The 23,887-nt window shown below is 35.1% G+C and overlaps 3 protein-coding genes across 3 annotated transcripts in view; 2 read left to right on the forward strand and 1 right to left on the reverse strand.

Moving 5' to 3' along the window:
- LOC136039061 (zinc finger protein OZF-like) overlaps positions 1-3,813 on the forward strand; it is a 19,425-nt gene extending 15,612 nt beyond the window's left edge. The window contains exons 2-3 of the mRNA XM_065722546.1: positions 1,426-2,057; positions 3,577-3,813. Coding sequence (XP_065578618.1) covers positions 1,426-2,057; positions 3,577-3,813 — 869 coding nt within the window. The remainder of the gene's footprint in view (positions 1-1,425; positions 2,058-3,576) is intronic.
- Positions 3,814-3,961: 148 nt separating this feature from the next.
- On the forward strand, positions 3,962-4,393 carry LOC136039062 (uncharacterized). Its single transcript, XM_065722547.1, has one exon. The coding sequence runs from the start codon at positions 3,962-3,964 to the stop codon at positions 4,391-4,393; it is 432 nt and encodes a 143-aa protein (XP_065578619.1).
- A 3,753-nt stretch (positions 4,394-8,146) lies between these two features.
- On the reverse strand, positions 8,147-21,583 carry LOC136039063 (zinc finger protein 570-like). Its single transcript, XM_065722548.1, has 4 exons — positions 21,355-21,583; positions 11,629-11,994; positions 11,209-11,577; positions 8,147-8,286 (listed from the first exon to the last, which is right to left on the reverse strand). The coding sequence occupies exons 1-4, from the start codon at positions 21,581-21,583 to the stop codon at positions 8,147-8,149; spliced, it is 1,104 nt and encodes a 367-aa protein (XP_065578620.1).
- Between the last annotated feature and the right edge of the window lie 2,304 nt (positions 21,584-23,887).

Below are 23,887 nucleotides of genomic sequence, written 5' to 3' on the forward strand. Positions count from 1 at the left end.
AAAAATAGAAAATATAGTATTTGCTATTGAAAAAGGTGGGACTGTTTGACCTCAAGTGTCCAAAAAGATAAAAGACATTCGGATGAATCTGAGAGAATGTTTAGAGGAGTAGTCAATAGTCAATCTGAACTTATCCCAGTTAAAGATGGGAAGGAGCCACAATTAGTGATAAGGCAAAAGTTTGACAGAGATGGGTAGAAACATTTTGAGAATGTTCTTAACTGTGATAGTGTGACTGGAAAACATACAGAAAAGAATCGAAAAAGTTTGTGACGCTTTGGATGTGAAGGAAAGTTTACTTAGCGATGAAGGATTAGTAACAGTACTAAGGGAATTAAAAAATAATAAGGCCCCAGGTGATGATAGTGTTGTAAATGAGCTTTTTTTTAACATGGTGGTTGTGGGGTTAGACATAAGTTGCTGAAGATTATGAATGATTTTGGAAAAGGGGGAAATACCTAGCGATTTTACGAACCCCTCCATAAGAATGTTGTTAGGAGTGAGTGTGGTAATTAAAGAGGCATTAACCTGGTTTCTGTGGGTAACAAATTACTTAGTATGATGATACTTTTTAGACTACGAGATGCTGTAGATAGAATTTAAAGTGAAAAACAGTGTGGTCTGGGAAGGGTAGCAGACCCTTCCTAGACCAAAAATAGCGAACAGTATTTTATTTTCATTTGCATCAAATAAAACTCTAGCGAAAATACATTCTTTGACATTTTAACATTTTGGATAGGTCTTTTATTTTTTGACATTTTGGATAGGTCTTTTATTTTAACCGTAAATCGGTTGCAAAATCAAAGAATGTCAATTAAGTAAGAGTAATGTAAAAGAATGTATTTTATTTTGATTTTATTTGACAATTTTTGTACATGAAAAATAAATGAATTTTTTTTTATTTACTATAGGAGTATAAAACTGATAGAATTCTACATTTATTACCTATAGAATTGTATCAGTTTTTATTCAACCAAGGCTTATAATCCTGACCTAAATAAGACATTATTAATTATTCATAAACGTAAATCACAATTAAAATCTGGACAGTGCCTGATTCTTGTAAAGTTTGGAACGAATTGTATTACAAACATAAATCATTGATAAATGATTTATGATTTATTAATTGATTTAATGATTATTAATTAATGATTAATGATTTATTGATTTTAATTAATGATTTATTAATTGTTTATTAATTAATATATATCATTACAATTAATGATTTATTAATTGATAAATCATTGAATTTAATTGCGATGTGAAATTCACTGTTAATAAATCAGAATCTGGAATGTATTTGTAATATTGATTTGTATTTTTAGTTTATTCAAAATAGTTCGTTTCTTGGGTTAAACTTTACCTTTCTAAGGTTTTGTTAACTGTACCGTCAAAACAATTGAAATATGTTATCTTTTTTTTCAGAAATTAATCATTGTCAACCAGTCTGCAATAATGAGGCTCCGCATGAAGACTGCTCTTCCGAAACACACATACCCGATGAACCAAATCTGAAGAGGCATTTCAGTTTTCCCAATAACGAAAAACTGAATGTATGCAAAATATGCCAAAAGAAATTTGCTAACAAGTTTAACTTGACTCGCCATATGAAAGTCCACAATGGTGAATACGAGTGTTGTGTTTGCCACAAGATATGGTTTTCCAAATCTGATTTGAGTCGCCACATGGCGATTCACAATGGGCAAAAACTATACGAATGTGACATATGCGAAAAGAGGTTTTCTCTGCAGCAAAATTTGGCTTATCATATGAGGGCTCATATTGGAAATCAGCCATATGAATGCCAAATATGTAAAAAGACATATACTTTCAAATGCCATTTGACGCTCCATATGAAATTCCACAATGGGGAAAAACCTTACGAATGCAAAATATGTCACAATAATTTTACTCAGAGATCTGATTTGAATAAGCATATGAGAATTCACTATCAGGAAAACCAATATGCATGTGGAAGGTGCGTAAAGCGATTTGCTCAGAAATCTAATTTGATCCGACACATGAGACAACATCATGGTTTTGACCAGGATAACAGTGTATGTCAATGATTTTGTTACCAGATAAATGTACTTTTTTTGTATAAATTCGCCTTCCATTGCTCTTTAAATATGTTTTATCATTTATGTAAGTATCCTTTATCCTATGTAAGTGCGCTATGCAAGTTTTTATTCATGTAATAAATAATGTATTTATATAACGCTGTGCAAATTTTCCGTCTCTGCTTAAATGTATCGATTTTTCAATTTTCAAATTTGATCCTGAAATACACTGGGTTAGCATTAATAAATTCATGATGCCAGAGCGTGTTATTAAAAGCTAGTGAATTTCTAATGTTGTTGAAGTTGACCCATTTAATTCACCCTTCCCCTGGTTGATTCGTATCACCCTGACCCACAAAAGAGGCTCATTTACCGACACTTCTAATATTATCTTTTGGTTTTTACGAAGAGCTCTCTACTCGACAAGTTTTGCGACAAAACTCCAGTTGCTCACCAAAGAGGTTTCTATTGAATACTTCATGGCTATGGCCAATTCTACATAGGGAGAACCCACCAGAATTTAAAGAAACGCCTACAATAGCATAAGGATGATATAACCAAAGCTCTGAATTCTAATATTACTTCTGTTTCCTTTGATTCTGCTTTAAGTAGCCATATTTTAAATTAGATCTAAAAAGATATTACATAATAGAATTGTATTTGTTAATTAATATTCTCAAAATGAAATATGGTATTAAAGCTCAGGGTAATCAGAGGAGACACTGTAAAATTCTGAGAAGAAATTAAAAAAGAAAACAGTTATTTATATCATTCTTATAAGAGCTTCATTTTACTTTGAAACCATACCTCCTTAATGTGCATATATACAACCAAATTTAAGCAGGCCTATTTTGATTGAATTTTTCTATTTCTTCAATTTGTTGATGTTGCATCTACCTCAAAAAAGCCCTAAAATATTTTGTACATCATTACATGATGCTTCATTTCAATTTACCCCCTAACCCTCAGTATTGTGCAAATATATAGCCAAACCCAAATGACATGTTTCTTATTCATTTTGTAGTATAAACTCTTGTTTCATCCAATACCCATAAACAACCAGCACATATAGCCTACCCATTTGTTTCAATGAGTATATGTGATGCTTTAAACAACCATTTATTTCAACCATCAACACTGAGAAATTCAACAAACACAAATTGCTTGGGAAATATATATTTTGTGCTACATGTTATCACTTTAAGATTCTGCAAAGATTTCAAATTAGGTATTTTATAAGTTTCATTTTTTTATGTTTCTAATGTAACTTCAGGTTCATAATAACATATAGTAATTTCCAGTAAAAAAAAGACCCAAAACCCTACCATTTCATATCACTCATGATGTTAAACCAGCTGTGCACAAAAAAAAAGAAGTATTAGAGCAAATGCAAAAGTAACCCCTCCCATGAGAATTATGAGAAATTTAAAGAAACCTAAATTTAAGTTAGGTATCTCACAAGAAAACTTACAATAGGTTATGAAGAGGGATTAGCATTTGATTCACCAACCTCAAGGTATTTTTGAAGCATGCTTCAGGTTGGAAGCCAGGGAGACATTCAGTTACAGAATTACTTTTGAATGGCAATACAGTTAGTACCCCAAAAGATATAGCAGCTGAATTGGGTAGTCAATTTAAATCAGGGTTCATGCCTCCAGACGATGCCCCCTTACCAGAAGCACCAGAATATTCTATTGAGGAACCTATTCAAAAGATAAAAGTGGTAAAATATGCCTCTGATGTAGAGAATTGACTAAAGCTACTTAATCCTAACAAATCCATTGGTCCTGATGAAGTTCACCCATGCATATTGAAAGAAGTTCATGATGAAATAACCCTTCCCCTTACAAACATGTCTCAGAAGTCTCTTGATGCTCAACACATTCCTCAGGATTGTCAGAATGCTAACATTACACCTGTACACAAAAGGGGCAGCCACAACAGGGTTTCCAATAATTGCCCCATTATTCTTATGTTTGCATACTCACATTGTTGGCCACCTGGCCACCAATGAGCTGCTCAGTGATAGTTGGCATGGCTTCAGACATGGATGCTTGGTTGAGACTAATTTGATTGATGCATATGATTATATCACTGAGAAACTAGATCAAGCAATCCCTGTCAACTTGGTTCTATTGGATTTTGCAAAAGTCTTTGATAAAGTATGTTACTGTTGCCTAAGGGCCAAGTTATTTGCAATTGGAATACATAATGAAATTGTAGAGTGGGTGCTTCAGTTTCTTTCCAGGAGAAAGCAAAGGGTGAAAATATTTGGAAAAAATGGACAAGTAGTCTTTACAGAAGAAGTGGAAGCATTAAGTGGAGTGCCCTAAGGAACCATCTTGGGACCAAACAAAATTTATATTAATGATGCACCAACCATAGTCAAAAATAAAATGAGTCTATGTTGATGACTCTAAACTCATTGAACATGTTGATACACCCAATAAGAGAGCCTCTATACAGAATGACCTATGGGTACTTTCCCAGTGGGCAACTTTGTAGAGGTATGAATTCAATGTAAATGAATATCAAACAATCCACTTTGGAAAGAAAAATTAAAAAAGCCCCTATCATACATTAGGGATAGATGGATCAAGACAGACTATTATCTCCTCTGAAGCAGAGAGACACATGGGGCCATAGTTGATAAAGAATTAAAATTCACTATGGACACATAGACAGCTGTAGCCAAAGCACTCCAAACTCTTGGCATTATAAAAAGAACAATCACTAGTAGGTCACCTATGAAGACTAAGTTATATAAGGCATTGGTCAGGCCTAATTTAGAGTTTGGCATGTGTGTTGCTAGCACTCTAAACAAAGGTGAGCAGCAGAAGTTAGAATCAGTTCAAAGACAAGCTTTGAAAGCAATTGATGGATGCAAATACTTAAACTACTCATCCTCCCTGAAGAAACTGAAACTCCCCACTCTTGTCTACAGACATAAATGGGGTGATATTATTATGATGCATAAGCTCCTTAATTTTAACTCTTCATTAAATAAGCTATTTCAACTTGACCAATCTACTAGAACTATGGGGCTTAGTTGGAAGCTCTATCAGAAGAGAGCTGCCACTGGATTACACAATAACTTCTTCATTAACAGAATAGTGAGTTTGTAGAATTCACTTACCAAAGAAGCAGTCATGGTAAATATTCCACAATTCATATAATTGACTTACCAATAAACTTTATGTTCTTTACAAATATAATAATTGCTTCTATTACAAATTCAAATTTAAGCATTTTTTGAACTCTTAAAAATGACCAAAATATGGGGTATAAAAAAGGCTTAAAACATTGGTCTCAAACTTTGAACATAGCACTTGATGCCTTTTTTCATGTTCTTTACAAATAATAATTGCTTCTATTACAAATTCAAGCACTTTTTGAGCTTTGAAAATTCCTCTTTCTTGATGTCAAATTTTCAATTAAATTATGTATTTTTGGTTGTTTTTGACAGAATAATACTATGTTTCCTCAGTGCCAAAATTATTTATAAGTTAGGATGTCAAAAAGTGCATAGATTTGAATTTGCAATAAAAGCAATTATTATATTTGTAAAGAACATAAGAGAAGACATTGAGTGGTATGTTTACTTTATTGGTAGGCTAAGTCAATTATATGAGCTGTGAAATATTTACTGTAGTCATTACCCTCAGCATAGCCTAGCTGCCTTTAAAAGACCCATTGATGGAGAATGGTCATTAAAGCTATGGCAAATTGAGTTGGATACCATTGAGACATCTAATCATTGTCACCACAAGCCAGCACTTCTACACAATTTAATCCTTATTTTGCTGGAAAATGAGATTTAAAGTAATTTAAGTATGATTCTTTCCAAAGAGTCCTAATTGTGCATTGAAACTTCTAATTATAGTGCATCCATAAAGTAAGTAAGTGAAGAATAAGGTATTAGACTTTAGTCTCTACTGGCAGTGCTGAACTCTGTTTCTTGGCCCTTCAGCCAGGAAATGCAATGGGGTGTTGGGGGCCAGCCATCCTGTGCTTTTGTACACCCTTCCTGTTTACCTTCCCCAGATTTCTCCAGGTACCCATTTAGAGCTGGGTCAACTCTGGCTGAGCTTACAGAGTCATGCCACTGACCCCCATTGCAAACTAAATAATTGGGTACTCTAGGATTCAAACCCTTGCCCTCTCAGTCAAATAATGTATCCATAGCACCTTCTAATTTTTTCATTTAGACTTTGACAAGCCTATACAAAAAACTAACCAAAATGGATGAAATTCCTACTTTATAATTTAGACCAACTATCACAAATCATAGATATTAAGGTGAACTGTCTTTCCTTTTCTTTCTTGCATTTCTATCTGTTTTTGAATCAGTTTCAATCATTACATTGCTTTAATTTAGCAGGCTAGCATGGCCTAAGGCCATATGAAAACATTAGGGGAAGGGGATTAATTGTCACAAATACTAAAAGACAAAAAAAAAGAAAATTGTCTCTATCTTTATTCCATTATGTCTACTATTGAAGAGAAGCTATTCTTGACCTTTACCTGTTTTATCAATTTGGAGAGGGAAGGAACAACAATGGAAGATTGTAATTTAGCCTAATATTTAATTAATGAAGATAAATCACTAGCCTATAATAATTAGTGTTTCCTTCTAGGTAGACCAATATGCAAGAACTGAATTACCTGTTGAGAAAATACTATTAGTTTAAAGTCTCATTGAAGCTAATAAAATTAATAGGCTATTTTCATAAGTTGAGAAACTCGGTCGCCAGTGTTGCAACAATTTGGGCATCCATAAAGTGGTACCGGTCGGATAAAATGTGGTGTTTTTGTGGCATCCTTCCTACCAAAATTGGGAAAAATTTCGGTGAATAATGCACTGTAATATACCCATGCTTGTAATACACCCATGTTGTTGCTATTCAAAAATAAAAACATCTTTTAGTTTGCAGTAATTTAATTTCTCGTAAAAGTCTTGTACTAAAGGTTACTTTTATAAAGTGGTAGATTTTACCCTGAAATTTACCCAAAAAAGGGGAAAATGCCAGGAAAGAATAAATACAGTCCTTGACACTACCAGTTAGTTAACAGGGATGGGATTCCCATCATTTCTCAAAGGAATTCATTTTTAGGATTGACTGTTTTCTCGCCATGTCTTTCTGTTGGATTTTTTTAAAACTTTTTTCGTTGGAACCCGGTGGGTTTCAAAGGAATTTCAATGCAAGATATTTAAAAGCTAGAATAATATCGAGAATAAGTTGATGTTTGTAACTCTCTTAAAATGAGACATGTCACAAAGGCTGTTCTGTTTGACCGGTCAGATGCCTATGGCAATGTAGTTTACAGTAAATTACTGGAACTTTTAATTAATCTTGACTTCCCTCATTCTATCATAATTTTTATAAAGTCCTTTCTAACTGATAGATATGGACAAAAGAAAAATATATGCAACGCGTTGGACGGTATGGTACGAGGTGACGAAGGTGTTGCATTATCCCAACATTTCTTCTCTGCTTGATACGAAACTTGTCAATATGGGTCTTAAATGACAAATTTGCATCCAGTATAATGCCTATGTATAATATCGTATATGAGCAGGGAGGGGGTTAGTTGCCCAGCTAACACTTTAAATCTTAAGAAGGGCATTAGAACTTATGATTTCCAGCCGAACGAGCCACCTCCAAAGTTTATGCAACTGCTCTTTCTAAGAAAACGTCATATGGCCCTTGGGTATAACTTACAACCCTTGCTCTTAAGGATCTGGGGGGGGAAGGGTCATCCTGAAAGACATAATAAATGGACCTATCAACCACACTAAACAAAATGATCATCTGAAAGTTTTCTTTGTATGTGTTTGGGGTAATGATGGATATGAGGGGGGTGGGTTGCCCTCCAATTACTTTTGATTATTGAAAAGGCACTAGAGCTTTCAATTTCCGATGAAACAAGACCCCTTCAAAGGTTCTATGACATATGCAGTGCCCTGTGTCCACGGCACTGTTTCCAAAAATACATTGTGTCCATGCATTTGGGCAAATTTTGCCCTCACCTAATTGTATAACTTACCATTTTTAATGAAAGAATCCTCAAAAACCGTGATAAATTCAGCCGTTTTTTGATATTTGTGGTATGTCCATAAAAGGTGTCGAAATTGAGTTAATGCAAATCAAGATAAGTATGATAGTACTATCAACACTTGGATCTGGCACTAAGATTTTAATGAGGAAAGTAGAAGCAATAGTCCCTAAAATACAAAAGCAATAATGATTAATAATGACTTTTAACCTCTAAAAAACACATTTTATCTTAAAACAGTTGAGAAGTTGAGAGCACAGACTCAACTCTTTCAGCAGTTAAAGGCATTAGAAATCTGATTACATCTTTTTGATTTTTCTTTTTTTAATAAGAGGGTGCTAAAATGCCATAACTGTATTTTTGGTGTAACTTTTGACTTATGTCTCCTGCCAGGGACTGCTCAATGAAAATTAAGAGAAGTATGATACTATCATCAACACCTGGATATGGCACTAAAATTTCACCCAGGAGAGTAGCAGCAATAGTTCCTAAAAATACAAAAGCTATAAAGATTAATAATGACTTTTAACCTCTGAAAAGCACATTTTATCTTAATATAGTTGAGTTTTTTTTAATAAGAGGGTGCTAAAATGCCATAACTGAACTAGACTGTAAGACAACAATCGTCTTTTTCTTTAAGTGTTTCGGTAATATTGCACTCGTTATTCTATATTTTGTTTCAGAAAATTAATATTCCATAGTAAAATTTCTGGTAGACAGTTCAGTATTTTGATGTAACTTTTGACTTATGTCTTTTGCCAGGTATAGAATCTCCTGCCTGCTGCTGCTCAATGTATAGAGTGATGTCTGCCTCCTCCATCTACTTTGGTCCATCTCAAGTATTTGCGCTTTGACCTGTCTGTTACTTGCCATTGTCAAGAGCTCAGACAGGCTGTTGAACCAATGTTTCTTTGGTCAGCTGTGAGGTTGCTTCCAACCAGCTTTGATAGGGTCGAAGCTGCTGAATCATAATGGTTAATGACTAATAATGGCTTTTAACCACTGAAAAGCACATTTTATCTTAATACAGTTGAGAGCACAGATTCAGGTCCTTCAGCAGTCAAAGGCATTATACATCTGATTAGTTTTTTTTCTAGAGTCAAAGCAGTTGACTCCAAAATCATTTGATTGTATTTTTTTCATAAATTTAGCAACATCTACAGTACTGTATGTCCAAATTGAATATCTCAGTAGGTATTTTGGAAGAAAGTGGAGCAGATTTTCAATTTATGAGCATTAGTAAGAAATTTCTAGAAGGATGCAATGTAGAGGATGTGGGGGATAGCAACAGTTTTGTGAAATGCTGCAAGACAAAGGTGATTGAAACAAATCTTGGCAGAGACTATGGAAGCATATGAACCTGATAAGCAGCATCTGACACAAAATGTAGTTTTGGAGTTTAAGTTAGAATAAACCTTCATGGTAAAACAGCAAAATACTGCTGTTAGCTTATTCTGTTAGTAAATTTTCCGCGCCAAAAACTGTTAGGTTGGGAAGTTGATTTAACTCCATAAATGAAAGATTTAATGGTTTAATGGTTAAAACAATAGGGTGTAAGCCAATCATGTATATGATGCCATTAAATATTTCCAAAAGTCTATATCTAGCTGTCCGTACTTATAAGCTATTAAAAATTGTAACAATATCTAAAATTAGATCCAACAAGATATCAGACATCCAGCAAGCAATCAGTGAAACTTTTAAACAGATTTGAGACAAGAACCTTTGATTTCTTTTCGGTCTTGATGACAAAAAAAAGTAAAAATCTAGAGGATCCGTTCAAGTCGATTAAAAAGAAAAAAATTTCTAAGGAGGGAAGGGTGTTACGCCCTGTTTTGAATTGTTGCACTCCAGGACCTGGTTAGCAAAATAGCTTATAGCAGTAAGTTTCAATCAGCTCAGATTTTTCTCACAATCTAATTGAAATGAAACAAATAATTTTCTGCACTGGTCCTCTCTTAGGCTGTTCACCAAACAAATCAAAACGCATATATTGAGTCCATTTTGGAGAGGACTGACTCGCTCTTTCACTGTTTTTTTTTCTGTGCTTAAGAGTCCTATTAAACAACGAACAAGTTGGCGTAAGTTCAGACCATATTAAAAATAATTGCTGCCATCGGGGTTCCTCAGCTACAGAGCTAGGAGTCATGAGTTAATGCAAATTTTACCCATATTAAGGCCCCTCCCTTTCAAATATATCCTGTGGTATACTTAGGCTAAAAAACCAAACTAAGAATTTTGAAAATTTTGAACTAATTCAAAAAGTACTTTTTTTTAGCTCATTTTAAAACTATAGCCCATTGAAATGTCGCAAGGTAGATAGCCATTTTTTCACTCTCGAGGAACAAATCAAAACCTATCCCAAATATTAACAAATGAGATTTCCAAGCAATTCAAAAACAAAGCTTTTGGATATTTTGAAAAATAATTTACAGAAAAACCAATGTTTATCAGTTTTTTTTTGCAGTTGGCTCACCTTGGCCCAAAGACATATAGTGACCAAAGAATACCATAGACAAAGTAGTGAACCTCTATCCAACCGAATCTGTACTTTATCTTTCGAAATTTTTAAAGGTCTTCAAAGAAATTCGAAATTTCAAAGGTCTTGTAACATACATTACATTTAAACGGTTTCTCCACTCTTTGGTGTCTGTTCAAAGTTGGTGCTTGAGAAAAGGTCTTGTCACACACTCATTGGAGCTGATTTGAAAACGTACACTCGAGAAAAGGTCTTGTCACATATGTCACAATTAAATGTTTCTAACCTGTCTTCAATGCCTCTTCAAATGTGCTGCTTGAGAAAAGGTCTTATCACATACATCAGATTTAAATTGTTCCTCACCTGTGTGCATTCTTTGATGTGTGTTTAAAGCTGCTGCTTGAGAATAGGTCTTGTCACATACATCCAATTTGTACGGTTTCTCAACAGTATGCTCTCTTTGATGTCAGTTCAAAAAATTCACTGGAAAAAGGTCCTGTCATGTAAATCACAATTAATGATTTCACCCTGTATGCAGTTTTCGGTGCCTCTTCAAATGTCCTGCTAGAGAAAAAGTCTTTTCACATAAATCACATTTAAACGGTTTCTCACCTGTATACAATCTATGATGTGCCTTTAAAGATGCTGCTTGAGAATAGGTTTTGTCACAAACATTACACTTAAACAGTCCCTCACCAGTATGTAGTCTTTGGTGTGTGTTTAAAGCTGCTGCTTGAGAAAAGTTCTTGTCGCATATATGACATTTAAATGGTTTTGCACCCGTATGTACTCTTTGGTGCAGGTTCAAAACGTCCGCTCGAGAAAAGGATTTGTTACATACGTCACATTTAAATGGTTTCTCACCGGTATGTACTCTTTGATGTGTATCTAAGGCTACTGCTTGAGAAAATGTCTTGTCACATACATCGCACTTAAACGGTTTCTTACCTGTATGCACTCGTCGATGCGTGTTCAAACTTGCTGCCTAAGAAAAGGTTTTTTAACATATTTCACATTTATACGGTTTCTCACCTGTATGCACTCTTTGGTGCTGGTTCAAAACGTACGATCGAGAGAAGCTCTTGTCACATACATCACATTTAAACGGTTTTTCACCTGTATGCACTTCTTGGTGGCGGTTCAAAACATGCGGTAGAGAAAACATCTTGTGGCATATCTCACATTTAAATGCATTTTTCCCTGTATGCGTTCTTTGATTTCCTTCCAATTTTCTAATTTGCAGCCTACTGTTCAAACATGTTTCTTGATTTTCTAAGCCTGTTGCTTCACATTCCAATGCAGATGATTTCGTGGAGCAGCTCGTAGATGGATCCTTTGAAACAACTGGTGACGTATTCCCCTGTGAGTGCAGTCCAGACAAGTGTGGTGAAAAGTGACCTAAAATTTTAAAAGTCTATAGAGTTAAATCTATCTTTCACTAGGTTATAACAACTAATTTTATTCTCGATCCCTCTTCTCTCGCTCTTGGTGATATTTATATTAGCTTTTCAAATTAGTTATTCAGATGTAAGTAAACCTCGGACAATGGTAAAAAATACACCGTGGAGTCAAAACATATGTCGAAGAGAGGCAATATAACAACAAATATGAGGAGTTTTTTTTCAATTAAATTAGGAAGAAGTAAAAGAATAGACATCACTTACTGAGGTTAAAAAGTTTGTGGGAAACCGCAGACCTGCAAACTATATAACACTGGTAGACGATATTCTTGTACGTTTCAGAAATACTGGAAGTAACAATGCAAGAAGTAACATTCAAGTTCACTTATTTATCCTGCATGGCCATTTGTGTCGTGGAGTCATCGTCATCGTAATTTGTCATCATGGAGTCAAAACATATGTCGAAGAGAGGCAATATCACAACAAATATGAGGAGTTTTTTTAATTAAATGAGGAAGAGGTAAAAGAATAGACATCACTTGCTGAGGTTAAAAAGTTTGTGGGAACCGCAGACCTGCAAACTATATAACACTGGTCGGCGATATTCTTGTACTTTCAGAAATCCTGGAAGTAACAATGCAAGAAGTAATATTCAAATTCCTTATTTAGCCTGCACGGCCATTTGTGTCGTGGAGTCATCGTCATCGTAATTTGTCATCATGGAGTCAAAACATATGTCGAAGAGAGGCAATATCACAACAAATATGAGGAGTTTTTTTAATTAAATGAGGAAGAGGTAAAAGAATAGACATCACTTGTTGAGGTTAAAAAGTTTGTGGGAAACCGCAGACCTGCAAACTATACAACATTGGTCGGCGATATTCTTGTACGTTTCAGAAATCCTGGAAGTAACAATGTAAGAAGTAACATTCAAGTTCACTATTTAGCCTGCACGGCCATTTGTGTCGTGGAGTCATCGTCATTAACATTTGTCATCATGGAGTCAAAACATGTGTCGAAGAGAGGCAATATCACAACAAACATGAGGAGTTTTTTTTTAATTAAATGAGGAAGAGGTAAAAGAATAGCCATCACTTGTTGAGGTTAAAAAGTTTTCGAGAAACCGCAGACCTGCAAACTATCTAACACTGGTAGGCGATATTCTTGTACGTTTCAGAAATCCTGGAAGTAACAATGCAAGAAGTAACATTCAAGTTCATTATTTAGCCTGTATGGCCATTTGAACCATTTCCCAGAACGTTCAATTGCCTCCAGCGAAGACAAGAGGATTGCCACCAAGAAAGCTGAGACCAAACGGAAGCTCTTTCGATTCAGAAACAGAAGTTTTAGTATTTCATCACAGAAGTGTGCTGAAAACCAACCTTAATTTTTTAAGAGTCTACAGTTAAATCTGTCTTTCAATAGGCTTTAATGAATAATTTTATTTTCAATACCTCTTCTCTCACTTTTGGTTATGCTTATATTAGCTTTTAAATAGTTATTCTGAAGGAAAGTAAAACCTCAAATGATCAAATAGTACACCATGGTGTAAAACCATAAGTCGAGCAGAGGCAGTATTTCAACAAATAGTGCGAGGTTTCTTAACTAAATTAAGAAGAGGTAAAGAATGAACATCATTGGTTGAAGTTAAAAAGTTTTTGGGAAACCGTAAACCTGAGTACTATATCACCCAGGTAGGCAAGATTTTTGTGCGCTTCTGAAATCCTGGTTGTAACATGAGCATTCAAGTTTTCTATTTGGCCTAATTGGCCATTTAAATTATTTCTCAGAACCCTTTTTTGGGAATAAATATTGATGAAAAGGCAACCAGCCCCACCACGTCCTTTTCCCCCAAACAAACTAAGTAAAAAATCTGAGATAGCAAATCTTCCCATAACCCCTCCGGGGAAACGCTCTAAGCTATGCAAGTCGCCTTCTGTTAATATCTATGGTTATAATAAAAACAAGCGGTATATTAAATTTAAGATGGGGCTCATTGGATTGGAAATCAAAAGTTCTAGCCCCCTTTTAAGAGTAAAAAGGCAACCAATTGGAGGGCAACCATCCCACTCCACACCTTTTCCCCCAATGAATCTGACATAAACTTTGAAAGAGACATTTTGTTCAAAATAGCTCAAATATCAAAAAACAAAAGCTCTGGGGTCCACCCCCTCTCCCTAAAGCACCCGGGCAAGGGATGTTAGTTATGCAATTTGCCCACTGTACATATATAAGGTTTTTTTTTTTATTAAACAAGAGCTAAGAGCTCATATTGTATGAGCTCTAACAAAATTCTAAGAATGAATCGATTGATTTAAAAGGAAAATCAGAGGTTTAATGCCGGTCGGGATCTAAAACAAGAGCTCTGATTCAAGATGTCCTTCTAATTATCAAAATTCATTAAGATCCGATCACCCACTCGTAAGTTATAAATACCTCATTTTTTCTAATTTTCCCTCTCCCTTTAGCCCCACAGAGGGTCGAATCTGGGAAAATGACTTTATCAAGTCAGTTTGTGCAGCTCCCTGACACGTCTACCAATTTTCATCGTCCTAGCACGTCCAGAATCACCAAACTAGCCAAATCACTGAACCCCTCCCCCCCCAACTCCCCCAAAGAGCGGATCCAGTACGGTTACGTCAACCACGTATCAAGGACATTTGCTTATTCTATCCATCAAGCTTCATCCCGATTCCTCCACTCCAAGCGTTTCCCAACATCTCCCCCTCCAACTCCCCCCAATGTCAATAGATCTGGCCGGGATTTGAAAAGCCACTCCTGAGACATTGCACACTCTATTTTGGCAAATTTGATACATATAATATCTTAAGATTTTCTTCAACGTGCTTCTCAATATTTCCTGAAAGTTTAAATTTAATCCACCTAGCTGTTCCAATATTGTTTTGTCTTAATACTCTTAGCCACTCCTGAGACATTGCACACTCCATTTTGGCAAATTTGATGCATATAATATCTTAAGATTTTCTTCAACGTGCTTTTCAATATTTCCTGAAAGTTTAAATTTAATCCACCTAGCTGTTCCAATATTGTTTTGTCTTAATACTCTTAGCCACTCCTGAGACATTGCACACTCCATTTTGGCAAATTTGATGCATATAATATCTTAAGATTTTCTTCAACATGCTTCTCAATATTTCCTGAAAGTTTAAATTTAATCCACCTAGCTGTTCCAATATTGTTTTGTCTTAATACTCTTAGCCACTCCTGAGACATTGCACACTCCATTTTGGCAAATTTGATGCATATAATATCTTAAGATTTTCTTCAACGTGCTTCTCAATATTTCCTGAAAGTTTAAATTTAATCCACCTAGCTGTTCCAATATTGTTTTGTCTTAATACTCTTAGCCACTCCTGAGACATTGCACACTCCATTTTGGCAAATTTGATGCATATAATATCTTAAGATTTTCTTCAACGTGCTTCTCAATATTTCCTGAAAGCTTAAATTTAATCCACCTAGCTGTTCCAATATTGTTTTGTCTTAATACTCTTAGCCACTCCTGAGACATTGCACGCTCCATTTTGGCAAATTTGATGCATATAATATCTTAAGATTTTCTTCAACGTGCTTCTCAATATTTCCTGAAAGTTTAAATTTAATCCACCTAGCTGTTCCAATATTGTTTTGTCTTAATACTCTTAGCCACTCCTGAGACATTGCACACTCCATTTTGGCAAATTTGATGCATATAATATCTTAAGATTTTCTTCAACGTGCTTCTCAATATTTCCTGAAAGTTTAAATTTAATCCACCTAGCTGTTCCAATATTGTTTTGTCTTAATACTCTTAGCCACTCCTGAGACATTGCACACTCCATTTTGGCAAATTTGATGCATATAATATCTTAAGATTTTCTTCAACGTGCTTATTAATATTTCCTGAAAGTTTAAATTTAATCCACCTAGCTGTTCCAATATTGTTTTGTCTTAATACTCTTAGCCACTCCTGAGACATTGCACACTCCATTTTGGCAAATTTGATGCATATAATATCTTAAGATTTTCTTCAACGTGCTTCTCAATATTTCCTGAAAGTTTAAATTTAATCCACCTAGCTGTTCCAATATTGTTTTGTCTTAATACTCTTAGCCACTCCTGAGACATTGCACACTCCATTTTGGCAAATTTGATGCATATAATATCTTAAGATTTTCTTCAACGTGCTTCTCAATATTTCCTGAAAGTTTAAATTTAATCCACCTAGCTGTTCCAATATTGTTTTGTCTTAATACTCTTAGCCACTCCTGAGACATTGCACACTCCATTTTTGCAAATTTGATGCATATAATATTTTAAGATTTTCTTCAACGTGCTTCTCAATATTTCCTGAAAGTTTAAATTTAATCCACCTAGCTGTTCCAATATTGTTTTGTCTTAATACTCTTAGCCACTCCTGAGACATTGCACACTCCATTTTGGTAAATTTGATGCATATAATATCTTAAGATTTTCTTCAACGTGCTTCTCAATATTTCCTGAAAGTTTAAATTTAATCCACCTAGCTGTTCCAATATTGTTTTGTCTTAATACTCTTAGCCACTCCTGAGACATTGCACACTCCATTTTGGCAAATTTGATGCATATAATATCTTAAGATTTTCTTCAACGTGCTTCTCAATATTTCCTGAAAGTTTAAATTTAATCCACCTAGCTGTTCCAATATTGTTTTGTCTTAATACTCTTAGCCACTCCTGAGACATTGCACATTCCATTTTGGCAAATTTGATGCATATAATATCTTAAGATTTTCTTCAACGTGCTTCTCAATATTTCCTGAAAGTTTAAATTTAATCCACCTAGCTGTTCCAATATTGTTTTGTCTTAATACTCTTAGCCACTCCTGAGACATTGCACACTCCATTTTGGCAAATTTGATGCATATAATATCTTAAGATTTTCTTCAACGTGCTTCTCAATATTTCCTGAAAGTTTAAATTTAATCCACCTAGCTGTTCCAATATTGTTTTGTCTTAATACTCTTAGCCACTCCTGAGACATTGCACATTCCATTTTGGCAAATTTGATGCATATAATATCTTAAGATTTTCTTCAACGTCCTTCTCAATATTTCCTGAAAGTTTAAATTTAATCCACCTAGCTGTTCCAATATTGTTTTGTCTTAATACTCTTAGCCACTCCTGAGACATTGCAAACTCCATTTTGGCAAATTTGATGCATATAATATCTTAAGATTTTCTTCAACGTGCTTCTCAATATTTCCTGAAAGTTTAAATTTAATCCACCTAGCTGTTCCAATATTGTTTTGTCTTAATACTCTTAGCCACTCCTGAGACATTGCACACTCCATTTTGGCAAATTTGATGCATATAATATCTTAAGATTTTCTTCAACGTGCTTCTCAATATTTCCTGAAAGTTTAAATTTAATCCACCTAGCTGTTCCAATATTGTTTTGTCTTAATACTCTTAGCCACTCCTGAGACATTGCACACTCTATTTTGGCAAATTTGATGCATATAATATCTTAAGATTTTCTTCAACGTGCTTCTCAATATTTCCTGAAAGTTTAAATTTAATCCACCTAGCTGTTCCAATATTGTTTTGTCTTAATACTCTTAGCCACTCCTGAGACATTGCACACTCCATTTTGGCAAATTTGATGCATATAATATCTTAAGATATTCTTCAACGTGCTTCTCAATATTTCCTGAAAGTTTAAATTTAATCCACCTAGCTATTCCAATATTGTTTTGTCTTAATACTCTTAGCCACTCCTGAGACATTGCACACTCCATGAACACTGACTTATTATCTAATTCCGACCGATCTGAAATCTTTCTCGATTCACTACCTGGAGGATTCCATCTTGCTGATAAAGATCTTTTATTTACTTATATTCACAATCGTGGTGGTCTTACTTCCAACCTTGATCATGTAATTGTGTCAGATTCAACTCTACTTTCATCAATAGTTCATGTGGAAGACTCTAAAATCGACGACGATCATTTACCAATCACGTGCCAACTATCTTGCTCCATGGCGACCTCTGTGCAACGTAACTCTCCCAAGTGGTTCTCAAAGTTAAATTGGGAAAATACCAATGTTCCACTTTATGTATTGACATTGTCCCAGTTATTATCATCTATTAAAGTGCCATTCCACTTATTGCAAACATCTGTATCTACAACTTCAACGCGGATAGATATCAACTCGTATTATCAGCAAATAGTGTTCTGTCTAAAGTCTGCCGCTAAAACAGCTGTACCCTCCGAGTGCGTGCGAACGGGTACTCGCAATCCCTTTTGGAAAGTTGATCCTAAAGTGAAGATAGCTAAACAAAAAGCTAAGTTCTGGCTCCGCATGTGGATAGCCTGTAATCGTCCTTCTTCTGGTTCAGTACATCAAATAAAACAGAAAACCAAACGAGAGTACAAATATTCCCTGCGTAGAGCGAGACTGAATGCCTGGGATGGTCCTTGTGACAAGAAATCCTGGGATCGTGTTATAAACAGTGTTAAGTGTTCACCTCCAATTAATTCGTCTCTTCGGCTATGTGACTTCGTTTCTCATTATAAAAATATTTTGCTTTCGTTTAATATTAATCTCCAAAATCATTTTACAAAGCTTGTAAACTCAATCCTCCCAATTCGTATCAACCAATCTCAAGTGTTGTCGGTGGAATCTGGTGTTATACTCCAAGCTCTTATGCAAGTGAATAAGTCTGAGTCTCTCGATAGTGATGGTCTTTGCTTCAATTTTTTTGCCTATGATCGTCCTGAACTGCTGAAGCATTTGCAATTATTGTTTCAGATGTGTTTGGCACAGTCCGTTGTGCCAGATAGTTTTTTGTCCGGTTGTATATCTCCCATAGTCAAGAGGGGTAAGGACCCCAGTGCTTGCTCTAATTATCGTCCTATCACTGTGTCTTGTTTTGTTAGTAAGCTATTTGAATATGTACTGCTACCGGCCATTAACTCCAAGTGCAATTTTACACCCTTCCAGCTTGGTTTTAGAAAAGGTATGGGCTGTTTTCAAGCTCACCATATTGTGGGTCGGCTAATGAAACAAGCTGTTGCTCAAAAAAGTCCCCTGTATTGTTTGACTGTTGACATATCTAGTGCTTTTGATAATGTAATTCATTCAAATGCTTTGTTTTCTCTAGCAGCCTCGGGTGTTAACCTTTCTATTGTTTTCGTGCTTAAGTATTGGTATGCTAATTCTTCAGTTAGGGTGAAGTGGAATGGTACAGTAGGGGAGTATATTCCTGTTAAAAAAGGCGTTAGGCAAGGTGCCGTGTTATCCCCGAGCATTTTTAAATGTGTTTTAGCTTCGTGTCTCCAACGTCTTCAACCGTCAATTTTTTACAATGATAATTTAGGCATTAGTCACGTTGCTTATGCTGATGATGTTCTGCTTCTTAGCCGGACAAAAAATAGTCTAATTACCAACTTCTACCGGCTTTCAGCCGCACTATCCACAGTAGGCCTTTCAGTTAATGCCTCCAAATGTGAGTTTTTGTGTTTTGGGAGTCCTCCACCAGCATCACCTCTTTGCTTGGGTTCTTTAACTATACCATGTTCAGCAAGTATTAAATGGTTGGGTCTCTCTTTTTCCACGTCACTTTCGTCTACTTGCTCCGCTATTACGTCCAGCGTGCTGAAAAGTATGCGGGTTGGATACGCGAAAATTTCACCAAATCGTGGTCGGTATAACCGAAATGGACTATGCCGTCTTTATTCTAGTTTTTGTGCCCCTGCTGTTTTTTATCTTTCTGGTTTTGCTTTCCTCCTTCGCAAGAAGGATACAAAGAAAATACGCTCAGGATATTTTAAGTATTGCAAGTATTTGCTGCGTCTGCCTCGGTGGTATCGGAATCATACAGTCGTATCTAAATTTGACATCGTTGATGCGCCCTCGCGACTGAAACATTTATCTAAAGATATATGTTTTAAAACTCGGTAAATGGTCGGTGTTTTTGACCCTCTGGCCATTTTTTGATTGGAGGTAATTTATTAATGTTGTATGTCGTTATGCTGCTATGTTATTTATGTTGTTATGTTTTTTGTCTTGTTTTTTCTTTTTTTGTGTGTTTACTCCACAGTTTAATGTACTTTGTGGGTTATAAATAAATTATTATTATTATTATATATATATATATATATATATATATATATATATCCTTCCACACTTCGTTATATCATTCCCCACTTCGTTACATATATTGCTTCCACACTTCGTTATATGTTTTTTGTTCATTTTCAGATGCTAGTAGAACTTTTAAGATACGTTGTCTTTTCAGACGATAAACTGCCACTTATAACTTTCCATGATTATAAACTGGAGTATTAAGGTCTAGACCAACAGATTCAAAAGTTTGCCCTTGCGACTTATGTAAAGTTATGGCAAGTGCGGGTCAAAGTGGAAATTGATATCGTTGAACAGTACATCCAAGTTGACCTCTACTAGAGTCCACTGTAAGTCGAGAAATATGAAATTCTTTTCCTGTTTATTCCCCAGATATGATATTCGCCTTTATTATGTTGTTGTATAATTCAGTAACAATAAAGTGTGTCCAATTACACATCCCTTCTGAAATATCCAAGTTACGCAAAAGCATTTTTCTTAGTTTGTAAGTAATGTGGTGGTGATTCTGCAGTTTCAATTCAATTGAGGAATTCTGGTGTAATTTCAATTCCTCATTTTTCTTCTATACAATTTGAACTCTCCTGGGAGGCGATCAACAATTTTCGCATTTATTTTAATAACTTCTTTGCTGATTCTCCAAAAGACAAACATTCTCCAAAAACTTCCTCAATTAAATTGCAGCTTGAAGTTATGTCTTCCGGTAATTCAATTTCATTAAGAAGATTTTTTGGAAGATTTTCCTTTCCCAGTTCAAGTATGTACTCTGGAAATAATCCTGTTCAGGATCAACTCGCATATTTTTCTCAAAGGAATTATGTTTGAAATACTTCTAAACGTGATTTTTTTTTATCGATAGATCAAGTGTTTCATTGTGGTTGTTTCGGAGTTGAACTGGTAAACAATGTTGGAAATCACTTCTAGCCAGTAAAATTTTCCCATCAAATGGCAAGTTTGTATTTGCAATGGATCGCAACAACTGATCCGTATCTTATAAGCCATACTTGGGAAGCATGGGTGCTTCGTCAAGTAGGAAAACATCTACTTGAGTTTGAACCAGATTTTATACTCGAAAAAATCCGGGGAAAATGGAACTTTCAAGCCAAAGTTCTTGTGTATTGTTCGTCCCAGTGGCAATAAAGTTACTGTTATTCTCGTATGAGCTATACATTTTACTCTCTGATTCTTTCCACACAGAATGTGGTACAAGGTTTTATAAACAAATCTTTTACCGGTACCACCTGGTTCGTTGAAGGGTCCCAAAGACTTATATGTAACACTTAGTGAGTTTAGGTCATCTTTGTACGTATATACTTGGTTTTGTGCCACACGTTGTTGTTGACGAAGATTACGACGCAGCTGTTCTCCTAACTGCGTGTGTCTTTGATCTTCATTTTCATTATCGACACGCTCCAATACTTTATCTTCTAACCACGCTTTTTCTTTGCTATTGATTTTCATTCTTTACAACATTTTGGATTTCCGTTACTTCAAACACTCTAGCAATGGCCTTTGCTTTAGCTGCCCGTATAGGTATTGTCGCAACTAATGGTCTTGGTTGTCGATTTTCACGTCTTATCACGTTTGATAGTTTAGGTGTTGGTTCCACAGAATCGGCATTTATACTAACTGCAACTGCAAATTTCCGTTTTCTGGGCCTTCCGACAGACATTGTGTTGGATAAATAACTGATTAAATTTGCGAAAGTATTACAGTTCAGAATAGGGATGAAACTTTTTAATCGACAGTGAATAGATATAAAATTTTTAAGGGGACATTTCGAACACATATACAGTGTTCATCATCAGCAGTAAAACTAAAAGACATAAAAAAAAATACCCAATAAACTAATTACACATAGTTTATTGCTCTTAATTTTTTCAATGCAACAGCGGAAGCAAATCTTCTTGACCTTTTCGGTTCCGGTTCATAAGATATATCTGACATATCAGGTGGACAGAGGTCATAGCCCTTAGGTGAAATGAAATTGACTTTATTTGATCTCAGTAAATTATCATAAATTGAATTCAATCCAGATTCAACTGTATCTCTGTTTATGGAATTATTTTTGAATATTTTTTTTTTTAAATTTCGATTGTTTCCCTGAAAATTTGCTTTAAACCTTGGTCCCTTAGAAATCTTTGTAAACCATTAGATGAATCTAATGAACCGGAACCGAAAAGGTCAAGGAGATTTGATTATGCTGTTGTATTGAAAAATAAGAGCAATAAACTATGTGTAATTAGTTTATTGGGTATTTTTTTTATGTCTTTTAGTTTTACTGCTGATGATGAACACTGTACATGTGTTTGAAATATTCAGTTAAAAATTTTATATCTGTTCACTATCGATTAAAAAGGTTTCATCCCTATTTCGAATCGTTATACTTTCGTCATGGAAAGGCAGTGTGGTCTTCGAAGTTATCTATGATTAAATTGGGAAACTCAGCTATCTTATATAAGAGGAATGATAGCAGAAAAACCAAAATTAAGGCTCTTAACGAATTTCCTCAGACTTTTGACCTATCCAGATTGTTTTTTTATGCGAGAATATCCCAAGATAACGAATTTTCCCGAAAAAATATGGAGCCGTTTTCGAGAACATGCAAAAATACACAATTATTGCTCACTTATAAAGATAGTAATATATAAAATATTTTTTGATACATAAATTATAAAACGTCGACTAAATAATTAAAAGAATGATCAAATCAAAAAGAATAAATTTGTATTAATATAACAGTTAGCCAAGGGCATGTCATGAGAAAATTGTAAAAATAAGAGAGAAAAATAAAATAGTTTCAAAAATGAAAATACAAAAATCAAGAACGCTTTGTTTCGAAACTAGTTTCTAAAGTGTTTGATACATCAACTAGTTTTGGTATTTGTAAAAATACAAATTCAAATACTGTAATAGTTTCAAAAGTAATTACAGAAGCAAAAAAGAAAAAAAAAATGATTTGTTTCTGCTGGAAAAACTTCTTTTCACTGCCAAAATTTCTCCGTTTAAATCCTATATACCTTGCGAACTGTCCCAGTGATATTTGTTGACAATATAATTGAACTACTGCTAGTAATACTGCTATCAATAACTCGCCACAGCAACATGCGGTGTGAGGCCAACACAGCTACGCAAACTCCATATCTATCCCAATATATTCAAAGCTTTTGTCTTACTCGCTTCCTCGGAAGTTCCAAACTCCCTTAAATCTTTTCTTATGACCAAGGGGTTATCCTTTCCTATGCAAACCTTTTGGTCTGAGGCAACCAAAGGTACACAGATGAGGCAGCCTGAGGCTGACACTGCTCCTCCTCCTCTACCCTAATCTTTTAAAAACTTCACTCTTTACTCACTCCCTCAAAGTTCTAATTTCCTTTAAGTCCTTTCTCATAACCAGGCGGTCATCCTTTATTATGCAGATCAAGCGGCCTGTGGCCAACACAGCTACGAACGCTCCAACTCTACCCTAATCTTTTCCAAGCTTCAGTGTTTACTCACTCCCTTGAAGTTCTAATTTCTTTCAAATCGTTTCTCATAACCCAGCGGTTATCATTTTTTTTGCAGTCCAGGTGGCCTGAGGCTAACGCTGCTCCTTCTCTACCCTAATCTTTTTAAAAGCCTCACTCTTGACACAGTTCCTCAAAGTTCCAGTTTCTTTCAAGTCCTTACTTATAACCAAACGATCATCCTTTTTTATGCAGACCAGGTGCTCAGAGACCAACAATGCTCCTCCTCTTCCCTAATCTTTTTAAAAGCTTCGCTCTT

The sequence above is a fragment of the Artemia franciscana genome, chromosome 19, assembly GCF_032884065.1.
Source record: "Artemia franciscana chromosome 19, ASM3288406v1, whole genome shotgun sequence".
In the NCBI taxonomy this organism is placed as follows: domain Eukaryota; kingdom Metazoa; phylum Arthropoda; class Branchiopoda; order Anostraca; family Artemiidae; genus Artemia; species Artemia franciscana.